The sequence below is a fragment of the Calidris pugnax genome, unplaced genomic scaffold (genome assembly GCF_001431845.1).
Source record: "Calidris pugnax isolate Ruff unplaced genomic scaffold, ASM143184v1 scaffold31, whole genome shotgun sequence".
In the NCBI taxonomy this organism is placed as follows: domain Eukaryota; kingdom Metazoa; phylum Chordata; class Aves; order Charadriiformes; family Scolopacidae; genus Calidris; species Calidris pugnax.
The window spans coordinates 2,672,503-2,687,251 of record NW_015090786.1 but is presented as its reverse complement, the minus strand read 5'-3'; the positions used below and the strand labels follow the sequence as shown (position 1 = coordinate 2,687,251).

The following is a 14,749-nucleotide window of genomic DNA, read 5'->3' as shown; positions in this document are numbered from 1 at the left end:
ACATCATGATGAATAATACTGAGCATCTAGAAATTAGAGAAGGTAAAATGCATCTCAGACTCTCAGGTGCAGAAGGGGTCTGGTCAATGGCAGAGCCTCAGGGCAGGAGGCAAGGAAGACTATGCTCTGGAGCAATGCCTCAGCAAGGTAGGGCTGGCCAACAGCAGGAACCATGCCAGGGAGGTGGGAACCAAGGTCACAGCTGAGCAGAAAGAAGCCAGGATGAAAGCAGGCAGGAGTAACCAAGCAAAGGCTGGGAGGCATGAGGGAGTCTTTGACAGCTGAAGATAGAAACAAGGACCAGGGCAGGCAAGAAGAAGAGTCAAGAGGCCAGGAGGAGATGGCTGGAGCATAGCTGCAGCAATGAGAAATCCTGGCCTGAACTGGTCAGTGCTGCCTTTTCTATCTGCTAAATGCAGCAAGCCACCTGTCAAGCTCACAGATCTGGAAATAGGGTTGCAATCAGGTAGGCTGCTGCTTGACCCCTGCGAGGCTTTGCAAGGCTTGTCTAGGCTCCCATTGGGGCTCAGTAATGAGTCTGTAAAAGACCTCCACTCAGCTATGAGAACATTAATAGTCTGAGGAATATATTATTTTTCTAAACTGGACAGGCCTGGACACTGTTGGATAATAGCCACTTGCTTTCAAATTTTCATGCTTGAGTAGTGAACAAAAAAATATAGCCCTGAAATAGTTTGTGACTGACAAATCATTCTAAGAATTAAAAAAAAAAATGTGGGGTAGACTGAATTATCATAGAAGTTATCAAATGAATTGTTAGGAAAAATGTTCTTAGCCAGATCATTGCTAGGGGCAAGCAATAAAGAGAGGAAAAAATTAAAAAGGAGGAAAAAAGAAAATGCCTGGGGCAGTGGACTCCAAGTGTGACCACCACACTAATAAATTAGAATAAGAGTCATTAGTAAGTGCAACAAAGTGGAGAATTAAGGCCCAAATCCATGAAAGTTAACAATCCAGTGCTAATGAAGACCTATCTAGATATTCAAAAGGAAAAGTAATAAGGAAAACTTTAACAGAAGGCATGCCAGTAAAAATAATTTAGTACAAAGCTATGTCCCAGGCAGGAAGGAAACTGCGAGGAGCTCACGCTGACTGTCTCAGTGGGGAAGATGCTAAGAGGCTGTAGGTAGGTGTCCTTTTCAGGGCCACTGGAAGTGGTTAATGAGACCAGTCCACCGGCAGCAGCTCATCACTGCTCCTCTCTGTTGCTGTCCTTTGGTCCAGACTGAGTGTTGCTGGCCAGGCCAACCTGTTACACCCCCTCATTTTGGCTGAACCCCTGGGGTGGCAGCAGCCACCCACAGAGGCTGGGAACCCAGCCCTGTTCTCAGTGAGAAGGGGTGCCGAGCTGTCCTCCTTCCATCAGGGTGATGGAGAAGTTGCACCAAGATGCATCCAAGGCCTGCTCTTCAGTGCAAAGTAACAATGAATGACTCGCATCAAAATGAAGTCTTTCACTGGCATCAAAACAAAACATGACAGTATGCCTGAAACCACTTTTTCCGTGCAATTTTCAGCTTCTGGAGAGCCTCGGATTTTGCTGATTTTTCCTGATTGTGAATATGGGTTTTGTTAATTTTTAAATGTCAAAACATTTCTGTGGCCAGAAAGACCATGTCCTATTCAGCTACAGCAACAACCTGAGCATCTCTTCAAATCATCTGTAGCTTTTGTTGTCAGAACTGTCACTAGTTACTACCTCATTTCTGCTACTGATTTGACACAAACGTGTGGGACATTGTTTCATGATCTGGACTTCTTTGTGTTCCTCTCCCAAAACAATTAGCTCATGACAAGTAATATTTTCAAAATGTTTTGTTATGAAGTGTATCTTTCTTTGTAAAAGAGATGTTTACTCTTCATTCCCTTTTCATGTGTGTGGATCGTTTCCAATAGATGCAACTTCTTCAACTTGTCTTTCTTGAAAAAATAAGACATGGGTGGTGAATAGTTAAAAAAAAAAAGATGCAAGGTGAGTATATCTCCCTGGCTGTTACAATGCATTGATTTTATTAAGCAGAATCCCATTGTGATGAGCTGCTGGAATGGAAATGTTGCTTCCTTCAAGCTCTACATTATGTTATTTAGACATTTTTTAAACTTGAGGTTGACAATCCCCACAAGAAGCGGTGATGGATGCAAGGGGAGTGGCAGGGAAGACAGTGAGGGAGAAGAGAAATTATCGTAGATGGAACCAGCAACACCACCATTTTCCCCCGTGTGATTTTTTTTTTTATATATTTGCCTCATACCACAACCCTGTCTCCTAGGGATTCCTTGAACATCAACTTCATTAGTTACGAAGGCAGCAATCCATAACCAATTTTCTTTTCATGTCAAGCTTGTTCATGTATAAACCCAGCCCTTTTGTTGGAAACATTTGCAATTAATCCCACAAACAAAGAAAATGCAAATCGTACAGTCTACCCTAAGCAACCCTTCTGACTCAAGGCCCTGACCACCATCTATTATACACTAAAATGAATTGAAATTCCCACTTTGAGTCTAACCTAATTTTCTAGTGATAATAGGCACGGATTCCCAGAAGCATTCTATGCATCTAGATAGTAACATCCTAATTTCCTTTCCTGGTAAATGTTTTAAATAAGATTTTAGCACCAAAGGAAATTAACCTTTAAATTAATTGTAATTATAAAATGCCATCACTGATTTTGTCTTCAGACTAATTACTTGCTATTATTTAAACAAACTGCACCTCCTCTGAGCTTTAAGTTTGTTTCTCTTTCTGCAGTGCGGTGCCAAATGATCACAGACCAGGCTGTGTAACATCTGCCAAGCCCTATGACACCTTGGACCGCTCAGGTCCATTTGCATCTCAAACGCAGCTGGTTTCAGTTGCCATATCTTCCCGCCCTAGGCTTTTCCCCACTGTGCTTCAGCCTCGTGCTCTGCAGCCCAGACAGTTTCAGCCTGTGCTTTCTCACCAGCGAGCACACCTTGTGGGATGGGGAGTCCCTGTGCTCTGCGCCAGTGAGAATGAGATGCCTTCTGCTCTGCCCTCCAAGACAAGACATGGCTGGAAATAACGACACAGGAACCAGCTATCGGTATGTTCAAAAGGCTGATGCTGTACAGGCATCTCAGGGAATTTCCTAAATGTTCCTGGTGGCACCGCGGCTCTCTAAGACAGATCTCTTTAGGATGATAAGCATGAGGCAGTACCATGGGATTTTAAAGGCTTCTCTCCCTCTACGCTTCCATCAGCATCCTGACAGCTGAAGGCATCCCATTTCCCCCCCCTTGGTTTACTTAGTTCATGTAGCAGTCACCACACTAAATGAAATAACTAAATGGAAAAAGCTTCTAATTTCGCCACAGGCTGTAAGTCGGAGAGTGCAGCTGAGCAAAAACAAGCTGTAGCTTTGGCTTTTGTAGCCTGTTCATTGAATTCTCATTCACGAATGACCTGTTCAACAGTTGGACAACAATTATGTTTTAAATTTTGGCTTGTATTTGTCCCTATGCTGATTTGCTCTTATGTTCCCTCTGCAGACTGCCTAGGCTGTTCTTAGCATTAACCAAACAAGTCAGAGTGTTGTGAGAGAGGTGTCTCCCACAGACAGGGCAGATTGCTCTTTGGAGTTGCATCCCTGCCTCCGTTGACTGTGGTGGAAGTTAGTTTAAACTACAGGCCTAATTACATGTGGCTGTAGGTATGTGATACAAATACCATCCATGACTTCTTGTGGCATCAGTGAGGGGCCCAAAAATGCAAATGGGTTCCTCCTCATGATACCACTATTCCTTTATGACAAACTTTGCTGCTCTACTTTCAATGATGTGAGGGGTTTGAAGATGCAGAAACCCCCTCCCATCTACCAAAAAATGATCACAAGTTCTGTGATACTGCTACATAGGCTGAAGGAGGCAGCTGATGATGTCTATAAATCCTGTGGCAGCATGGAAAAGGTGAAGATATGTAATGACTGCTGTTTTCCAGAGAAAGACACAGGACACATTGCACAAATGGTAGGTCCAAAACTAGTAAAATGTATAGCTGAGGTGCTGGAACTCCTTCTCTCAGGAGGCTGTAATTTATAAAAATGTTCTTAGTTCAAACATAGGAGTACACTTTGAGGAAGAAAACATCATTATGGGCATTGAAATATGATGAGACCACTTCTGGCTAAAGGAGACCCTGAATTGCAAATTACTGTCAGGATTTTTGAGGAACTACAAACTTGCTGTGTTCTTACATGCCTATATGGCAAACAGACATGGAAGTAAGTTTCAGATGTTCTTTGCTGCTGGATGTCAGATATTGGGCTGGATTGACCTGATACCCCCTATTTTCTGTTGTGTTACACAAGTATAACAGGCAACACTGTGTTGGTAGGGCTGCAGCTTACACTTCTCAGCTGTGGGGGGGAAAGAGACCTGCCACGCTGCTCAGGACAACAACATCCAGAGATGCATTCAAGCTCAGCCTTGATGCAGAAAGATGGTTGCAGTCATCTTTAGCCATCTCCCTCAGCCTTAGTTTCTGCTTTCTGCCCATCTTTCTCCTGTCTTGACAGTCTCAGGATTTACAGCCATATTCACCAGAACACAGGAAGGAAAAGAAAGAAGCAGAATTAGCAGCCAAATGTTTGCTACTGGTTTCTCTTTGTTTTCCAGATTTTTAAGCAGGGATGGAAGCTGAGTTATTATTCCTCTGTAATGTCTCGCTAAGCAGATGGTGAACAGCATTTGGCACAGAAATAAAGTGATACCTGAGCATATTCTGCACTTCAATAGTGCCTTTCATCCCAGAAGCTCAAAGTTATGAAGCAACACGCCTGTGAGTTTGTCTCTGTCATTATTTCCCATTTTAAATATGGGAAACAGAAGTATGGAGAGGTTAAATAACCTGCCCAGAGGTGGAAGGCAGCCTGTAACAGGCTAAAAATAAAAGGCTTTTCTACCTATCCCATAGGCTTGTCAAAATTTCATATCTCTTGCGACTAATGAATTTAATATTGCCGTTTAAAAGAAAATCTTTATCATCGTCTTCGTACTTCCCAGGTCAGGTTTACCAGAGTGGATTGTTGTTTGGCACTGAGGTTATTGGCACATAATTGCTATGCTGTATTGCTCACCAGTAGATATCTCCCTGTCTAGGGTATTGTCTTCCTGAACGTTTTCAGTAATTCAAATAGAATCTCAAATTCAAGATTTTATAGGGGGTGTGAAATAATTTTAAATGGTTATCTAGAGCTTTGCTGCTGTGCCAGACATCCCCAAAAGCTGGGCTCAGGGGAATATGCAGCAAAAATCTATTTAACCCAGTTGCAATTTCTTTTGCTTTGCAGTTTATCTAGAAACATTGCCAAGAGAAAAGAAGATAGTGTACGTATGAATTGGATTCCTGCTAGTGGGAGACAGTGCAAGGGTTGTATCTCTTGGGACTCAGGAAACAGTCAGTCAGGCCATATTTATTCTCTTATTGCCTTGGCATTGTGTTATGGTAGGTAAATGCTGTTTTTTACCCCTGTCTGCATCTACAAGGGAGCCTTCTGGATTGGGATTTCACTGTGGGACACAAACTGGATTGGTGACTTTCTCTAGGCTGGGGTTCCTTCCCAGCCAAAGCTGTCCCTCTAATAACAAGCCAGTCCCTTTCCCTCAACAGAACCTGCAAGGCAAGTGCAAAATTGCCACTTCAGTAACCCAGGTTTCTTTTATAATTGCTTACATACAAAAAGCCCCAGGAGGATGCTGCTTTATTGCTTACGTTCCAGGGTTTTCCACTAAATATCTGTATATTTAATAGCATTTTCAAAAATACATTGAATTTTCTTTTAGTAAGGCAGTAACAGCTTATAGCACAGAGCCAAATTGCTAGTAAGGAAATGCACATTAAACGAACATTTCAATGTTATTAAAAATAATGTGCAGCCTTTGAAAAATGCAGGCCTAATACGATTTTGGAAAACAAATGAGGAGCTCCAATAAGTTTACAGCCGTTGAATGCCTCCAAGTAATGATCGTTGCTGACATTTTCATGCTTTATTTTTAATTGCTGCAGCTAATAATGCTAATGAGGTAAGAATGACAATGGCTTAGGCATAACAGTGGCAATAGTGAAGAGGAGAGAGTTGAGTCGGCAGCAGCTCTGCTGGGCCCCTGTCCTGCCTTGTCCTTCCCAGGTGGAGACCTGAGGTGCTCTAAGCCTCAGAGTTCCTCCTCCCTGTGCAGCCACAGGGAAGGGGATGCAGAAGGGACCTTTGGGAGTGACAGCCCACCAACAAAGGAAGCCACCCTTGTCTGATGTTTCGTTCTGGTGTGCCCAGCATTGGAGCACTGCTTGGGACTGTACCAGAATGGAAAGCAGCTTCCTCTTTAATCCTCGATGCAGAATTGTTCTCTTGAAAGATTGAAAGCAGATTGTTCTCATGAAAGGTAGTGTGGACTTGTGCTTTGATTTAGGGGGCCTGCTGCTGGATTTATGTGGTGTGTAATTAAAACCTCTAAACTTGCTGATTCAGCCACAGTTATGACCCTGATTTGATCGCTGTATTGTTCCATTCCTAATCCTTTAGTGAGGTTAGAGTAGGTTAATCTTAGTGAAATGTTTGCTTAATTCTACCCTAGTTCATTTGTTCTCTTAATAAAATCTGCATAAAGAATGGTGAAATAGTAATTCTTTCAGCTTGTTCCAATTACTCTGAGAGCAAAGCTAATTCAGCTGAAGGAGCTTAAGAGCAACTTGACTGTGTTTCTACAGTTGAGGCTCTGTGCTAACGAGATGAGTCACCTTCTCTGCTCTGGAGCAGTGTTGATATGTTCCTCTGGTTAAAATCTGGAATGTACCCATGTCTAGTTCTCGGATGTTGCACGACTTTTTCTCTAGTCTCATGCCTTGCTGCCTACTCCTCCCAGGCTCAGTGTTTCTGCCACTTTTGCTCCTCTTCTGGACTGCTGCTGCTCCCGTGGTCCATTAGCAAAGCAGAAGAAACGGAATTGAGTTTATGGGTGTTCATTACATCCATTGTGAGATGCAAAAGGCTTTTTCTGTTGGCCCTGCTTTATCAGAAAGGCTTTTTCTATTGACTCTGTCTCATCAGACAGGACTTGTGGCTAAATGCCCCTTTGGTGTGACACAATATGGTTATCCTTATGGTCCTCTGTGATTGTTAGTGAGGCATCCCATTTTTGCAGGCTTGAGTGGTCCTGAAAACCAGAAATCTAGATTTCTTCTCTGACGTCTGTGTATATAGACATGAGGAAGGAGAAGGCAGTGTCCCTCTGTTCTTCATAGACCACTTCAGAAGCTGGGAAAGTAGGGCAGTGGTGTAGGAGAGCTTATTTGTAGTGACTCTGGTTTTGCCAGAAGATCTTTCACAGCTGACACATCTTTAGCACACAGAGGGAATGCCAGCTGCCAAACTGCATGCAAGCACAAACCCAGCCTCACCCCTTGTCAGGTATGGATGCTAGGCAGGGGTTGGTGGGCAGCAGAATAAGGCTTTTTTTCTGCTGTGCTAGATGTTCACCAAGTATTGGCGAGGGAGTACACTGTAAGCAGGAGGGGTATCTTCCTACCTCTGTGCCACAGAGCTTGCTTCATAGCAGCATGCAGGGGTGAGGAACTGAAAAAGGGGAAAAGGAGGCTATGGGAAGAGAAGCACAGCTAGTGGATCTGGAGTGACCTCAAGATCAAAGACTTGCATATGCAGAAAGGTCTAGCAATGGCTTTGGGATATATTCCACCTTTTCTGGAAGCGTTTCTCCTTTGCACTTGGTCTTCATGAGATGATCCCATCTCATGAACATACTGAGGCTTATGCCTAGGCATCTTCCTCTGGAGTATAAATACTAATAACATGGCATCCATTAGGCATACAACTCTTCTCAGAGGAGCATGACAGATGGATGTGTTGCCAAAATGGAGGGAAAAGGCAAAAAACCATGTCTAAATGGAAAGAAAAGAATCTAAAAAGTGAAACCTGAGCAGGGGGTATCTGTGCAGACTGCAGCGCCGGGCTATCACAGCAAGCACTTGGCACACAACAGAGTGATGTCTGAGCAGAGAGAGAACTAGAATCATTTTTACCCTCTGCTAAATGAAGCTTCTCGGTAGAAATTAAAGCTGCTTTAATTTTACGATACCTTGAGGGGCCCAATCCGATCTCAGCATTATTACAGTGTTGGGAAGACTCGGCTACAGACGTCTGCTTTTCCTCTTTGTTTCCAGCCATGCTTCTAAACCCCACTAGAGGTGAAGCTGCTGTGCATGAGCTTGTGCTGGCTTCATTGCACGGGGCGGGGATTTGCCCTGGTACCTCAGAGAGACACTCACAGATGGATAAGATGGCTCTTCGGCTGGAAGAGGAGGCCTGGCTGAGGTGTACTAGCAGAGTAATAAAAGCCTCAAAACTCAAGGCAAGATGATGGCAAGAAAAGGTTCAAAGAAGCATGACGATCTGTGGCTTCTGAACAACAGGGAGCTCCCACCGCGGTGAGCAGAAAACAATACCATATTGGCTGGGGTGCTTTGCTGCCAGGAAAGCCACTTTACAGACCACAGGAGAAATCTCTCAAATGTGCTCTGACTTCTGCACTTGTTTGGTGAGCCAAGTCACAAGTCCCTTACTTGCTTCTTACTTATATCATGCCCTAAAGCATTACAGAAGAGTGAAAAAAAGACTTAAGCCCTGAGAAGAGAGGGCAGAATGATGTTAAACGCAATTTTATTTGGGGGCCAAGGAATCACTCTCTTCCTGCTCTGTGGATAGTGAATGCATTTAATAGAGTAGGAGAAAACACATATGACTGGGTCCTTCCCTAGGAAGACAAGACCTACTTGTGATATACCCCTGCTCCGCACAGCTGTCCCAAACTCTTTTTACTATTATCACTTCCTCTCCTCTGCAGAAACACAAAGACAACTGAAACAAGCATAGTCAGAAAGACCTCTGAAGTGTGGTTTGATTTCGGCACTAAATCTCCCTTTGACGGCTCACAGCGGCACTGTATTGCCAATAGATTATAGCGTTGCAGCTATTTTCTACACAGGAGAACACACAAAGGACCCCCCACCAGCCCTAGCAGTGCTCTCAATCAAATAAAAACCCTTTAGCTTCCTGTTGCAGAGCTCTCTCTTGGTTTCATGTATATTTTATCAAAGTTACATGCAGTTCTGATACTTGTTTCTAAAGTGCTTTAGTATGAATCCCAAGATGTATTGAAATGCTGCAGTGGCCCTTTTTAAAAAATCAAGGTTAGAGCAGAGAAAAAATGAAATGGCTTGACTCCATAACATGTAATAAGAGCAAATTCTGCTCAACAGGCTTCTATTGATATAAATAAGCAGAAGAAACACAAACGTACATCTATATGAAATCATTTCGCTCCTTGAAATTGTACTCTGGGAGCAGCAGGAATAAAGAGGAGCTCCACAGTTTCACCTCTCATAAATGAAGGTCCTGCAATGATCTAAAGCTATTTTTTTTGCCAGAAGTGCTTTTACAAGCCAACACACACATCAACATGTAAGAGCTATACCCACAGTGGTAACCAATTGCGGTGAAGATAGTTAATAACTATCTGGAATAAGAAAAAAAAAAAAAAAAAGCTTTTATTTGCCAATTGGATTTTTGCTTTTTTTTTTTTTTAAATTTATTTTATGTCTTAGGATAAGCTGCGAGGGAAAAACATTGCAATGTTCTTTTCAGAAGAAGGAGGTATGCATTCTTTAAGCTGTGTTTCATGACTCCTTTGTCTTTCAGACAAATTTGGAATTTTAGATCAAGAAGAATGGACAGAAAGCATGTTCTGGCTACAGTATAGTAAGGCATTTAGGTTGAAGTCAGCAACAGCCAGTGTGGTGGAAGGGTGATTTAAAAAAAAAAAAAAGAATTCATTTTGTATGTAATAAAGCTTTAGTACTTACAGCTGTCCTCTTCTTCAGTAATACATTTCACAACATAACAGGCATAGATGAAGCCCGCCAGCTGAAACAAAATGTAATAGCATTAGACGTAAAGCAAATACAATAGAAAAACAGAGTTGGTTTTAGGAATGCAACATCAGAAACAGATATAACAAAATTCACCGGACCCTGTTTGATGAGGTAACGATAATTCTTCACAACAGTTTGTAAATTTTAATTGGAAAGTGGCATTGGAATTTTGCATCTTTCTTGAAAAACCTACCCTGCAATAAAACTTCCAAAAACTGATCAAAATTTTTCCATTACTGAATCGACCTTTTTAATTATCAAAAACCTGAAAACCAAACGAGTGGTTGGATGGTGGACTTTTAGCCACTGAAAACGTAAATATTTCTGTCAAAATAAGATTTTTTTAATCCCGTAAAACCTGACATTCTAGCAGAACTCTGTTTTCAGCGAAGCCTTGCCAACTAAACCAAGGATGAATTCAGTGCACTTGTAACCCGAGTTTATGGTGGTATTTTATCACTTGAAATTAGGGCTGTGGATTAGTGGGACTTGTTTCTGTATCTGCAATAGCTCCCTAGCCTTCAAGACATGGCTAGCACATTGGATAGGTCTGGATGTGTTTACTTCAGCGTCTCATGCTGCAGCTGGCACATTTGTATCTCATTCCCTTTGTTCCTCTCCTCAGAGCATGCCCAGAAGTGAATCGTAAACAGAAGCAACATGATTTGAAATAAACGAAAATCTGGAGTGATTCTTGAGTACCATGGTAGATTGCTTATCTTACATTATCACCTGAAAAAAGTGAAAAAAGGGAATAAATGGTCAATATCACACATGCCATGGGCCAAGTATCATGTAAGTTCTCTGCTAGTCCCTCCAAGTTCAGTCATCTCTAAGAAGTTACAGAAGAAATACTGGAGGAGCAGCATGAGCCACTTGGTGCTTGCTTTACGTGGCTTCCTGTAATGTAATAATCTGCTTCTGTATATGCAGATCCGGAGCAGCATGAGCCACTTGGTGCTTGCTTTATGTGGCTTCCTGTATATGCAGATCCAGAAAATTTTCTCTATTGATGGGCAACAAACCGTTTTTCATCCTTTAGCTCATGACTGAAGTTTGCATGGTAGGACGTCAAAAGAATTCAGGCTGTTTGATATCTTTGTAGTGAAAAGTGGACCATGCTGTTGAAATGTGTTACTCTGTACAGGTCACCTCACAGAGATCTTTTCGGGAGCTGTAAACCCAACTGTAGACTTTGGGAATTAGTTCTTTATATGGATAATAAAAATGCCTAACGGCTTCAGCCAGGACTGAGCTCTCTGTGTTCTTGGTGCAACATGCATAATCTTTGGCTGAAGCAGATAATGATCTTAATTTCAGACAAATTAATCACTGGGTGAGACAGTAAAAAGGGTGAAATCTCAGAGAAGACCATATATTTTTATGAATATTGGTTAGTACAAATGGATTTTTTTTTCATTAATCGATGGCACACCTACAATCACTGAAATATTGTAGGTTCTTAGAGCCCTCAATATTAGCTGTAGACATGAAATGCAAACAAATCTATTTTGTTTCCTAGTGCCTTCATACCCAAGGCAGTGACTGTGTCTAATTTACTCCAGCTCTTGTACATATATTCCTTGTATTTCTCTCAGTTTTCTATGTAGAAAGCTCTCCATACTGACAAATGCTAGCTTCTAACACCTATAAGGGTGAGAGATGGCAAAAGAAAGAGAAAGAAAAGGCCAGCCCCAAGACTCTTCTGAAGAGATCAAGACTTGATTTGGAGATCACACTGCAACTGGCATGGATGTTGTCTGCTAACTGCTTAAGTTCCTGTCAGGAGCCCAGGAGCTGCATTACAACAGAACTAAATCATTAATTTTGTCATTTAATATAAATTTGCCTTATAGTGCTGCTGGGAAGATTTTACACCTGGGAAGGATGAAATATTCACCACTGGACACAAAGAACACACTGTATCAAGAACAGTGGCATTCAGCTAATATCAGCATTTCATCCCTGTTTTATTGGATCACTGTTCCTTTTGGTTTCTTGGCTTCAAGACAGAGGGCTAATTTGCTCCTCTCACTTATGTCCTGCATAACCCCATTGACTTCAGTGACATGACACGAGGTTTAATTCAGCAACAAATTAGGCCCAGAAAGGTTGTCCATAAATGATTCCATTCTTGGTCGTGAACCTTGGCTTAATAGCTTTTCTGTTCCCTTTTTACAGACCATCAGATCCAAGATAGCTGAATAGTTGCATCTCTAGTAGGCGACTGCAATAGTATAGCTTTTCTTGTAATACAGTTCAATACTTCACTATCTGCTAAAACACCCCACGTTCACATGTTATTAACTAAACTTCTCTCACAAAGCACAGCAAACAAACTGTATCACAAACTGTGCTTACAACTGATCTTTTAATTGTATTCAGTTGCATCCTTTAAATGTCTAGGGAACTCCTTTGATATATAAGTAAATCCTACAGCATTTCATCAGATGAGCTTGCTGATTAAAAGAGTGCCTTAAAGCTAGAAATTGTTCTGTTCTAAATACAAATGGAAGATTGTTTCCCATGAGATAATCAGAGTTCATAAAATAAACCTTCCCTTCTCCCATATTTATCTAACCCTTTGCTTGGTACACATAATAATTTTGTTTTAATTTGAACATCACATTAGTTTTTTTTGTTTTTCTCTTCTTTAATGAAGCACTTTATCAATTCTGATCCAGTGACAGCTATTCAAGATTTATCTTCTAATTGCAGCAGCAGCAGAGGGCACACACCGTTCAGAACTGATGGCATCAGTTTTCACTTTGAGGATGCTCATGGCCTGAGACCATGGTGAACACCATCCCAAAACTCCCATCTCTGGGGTGGAGACCAGGAACATTCTGGACTCGGATGTCTGTGTAGCTCATCTACTCACATGGCAGAGATTTCTTGAGGACCAGTCAGCTAATTAATGTCAGTTAATGGATTCCCACACAGACGAAGGGCTCTCACAAATTTTTCCACCTTTGTTATAGTGCAAGATGCATTTCTTTGACCTTGTTTCTCTAAGAAAAACACATTGCAATGTACCTACGTACAGCACAAACTAAATAAAATAAATTCCAAACTAAACACTCCACTGAACATACTCCTCCCGCTAGAGAAGAAGATGTGAGAAAAAAACCAACAAACCCAAATGATAGAGGTTAATCACATCACTTGATATATTCCTGGGAAGCCCCCAAACACAGCACCGCCGAGCGCAGGATGAGAATTCCTGATTCAGTATCACAGGATGATTTTTTTCTCACATGAGAAGGAAGGGAATGAGTCCTCAGAGATAAAGAAGAGGAAGAGCCTGACTACTTTCTCAGAAAATCAGTTTAAACTAGGAAAGCTAGATTGAAAACTCTTGTTGCTTTGCATCCCCCCTCCAAAGGGAATGAGTCCTCAGAGATAAAGAAGAGGAAGAGCCTGACTACTTTCTCAGAAAATCAGTTTAAACTAGGAAAGCTAGATTGAAAACTCTTTTTGCTTTGCATCCCCCCCCCCCCTTTTTTTTTTTTTTTTAAAATTAACCAAACTTGCTCTTATAATCCACGTAGCAATAAAAAGAAATAGGTGCAATGAACAGATCAGTTCTGGATCTCACACCCATTCAGATTAGGTGTCTACATCTGTCCCATTCACATTTTAATGCTGTAGTATGGCCCTCCAGAGGAGAAGGAACCATTAACAACACTCCTGCTCACTTATACATATAGTGATTAGTGAATGCATGTTTTTATGAACCTCATTTTCTGCAGCTTGAAAAAATCTGTTCTTTACTACTTTCCCTGATGTGTCCATATGAGAGTATAACTGAACATTGCTCTTTCTAAAAGCCACACATTGCTTATCCCTGCACCAGCTCCCTAGGTGTTACTTTGATGGGATTTGATGGCCATTTTTATATACAGAGATCTCAAACACTTAAAATTTTTTTATTTTTTTTTTCCCCTCTATAAACACCTCAATAAAACCATCATTCCTTTTGTCAAGGAAAAAACAAAGACAAGCAAAAACCTAAAATAAGTTAGCAGTATAACAGCACTACTAATAGTTTGGCAATGAGATTAATTACAGAATTAAGTTAATGCATCATATTGCCTAATTAGAGCCACATAAGGCAAACAGAAAAGCAGACAGAATATTCCCTATCCAAGTCAGCAGTCTCCTCTTACACTGCTACAGACTCTCAGCAGATCCTGAGTTTTCTGTGAATTTACTTCCAGACTTGTTCAAAATGTCAAGTGCTGTGATCAAACTTAATCAGAATCAGTATTGATCAAAATCCTGTCTGGCTATTTTTTTCTCACCTCTTTTATGGTGATGAATGTTTTCATACACTGCAAATAGCACCAGATTTTGGAAAAAGGCTATTATATGAAACCCCATCATTCCTGGCCAAAGCCCCCATCTTTCCCTCCTTTAAAGCGATATCTGTATGGATAATTATTAAGGGTTATCTTTATAAAGCCGGACACCTTATAATAAAAGAATGACAGCAATGAAGAAACAAAAACTAAAAGCGGGTAAGATCTGAGTGGGATAAGGTGATGAGGAGAAGGCCTAAGATGAAGATGGATGAGTTAAGGTTTATGGAAATACTACATGGTCTTGGCTTCACTGAATGAGTGTGGTTTATAACTGGATTTTGTCAGGAGAAAAGGACTTTAGCCTAAAAAAACACAAAACCATTGTATTTTCCCATGGAAAGATATTATAGTATCTTCTGAAACAGCTGAGGCTTGTGTATTTACTTTTCATGACTAAGTT

At 41.3% G+C, this 14,749-nt stretch overlaps 1 protein-coding gene across 2 annotated transcripts in view; it reads right to left on the bottom strand.

Annotated features, from left to right (window-relative positions):
- Window positions 1-14,749, bottom strand: part of NKAIN2 (Na+/K+ transporting ATPase interacting 2) — a 97,699-nt gene that overhangs the window by 24,949 nt on the left and 58,001 nt on the right. The window contains exon 1 of one of the 2 annotated variants that reach the window (XR_001414570.1): window positions 9,917-9,974. Coding sequence is in view for 1 of the 2 variants with exons in the window: in XM_014966475.1 (XP_014821961.1) it covers window positions 9,917-9,977 (61 nt within the window). In the remaining variant the exon portion in view is untranslated. Of the gene's footprint in view, window positions 1-9,916; window positions 9,978-14,749 lie in introns of those variants that run through there. The other variant, XM_014966475.1, reaches the window with a different exon arrangement.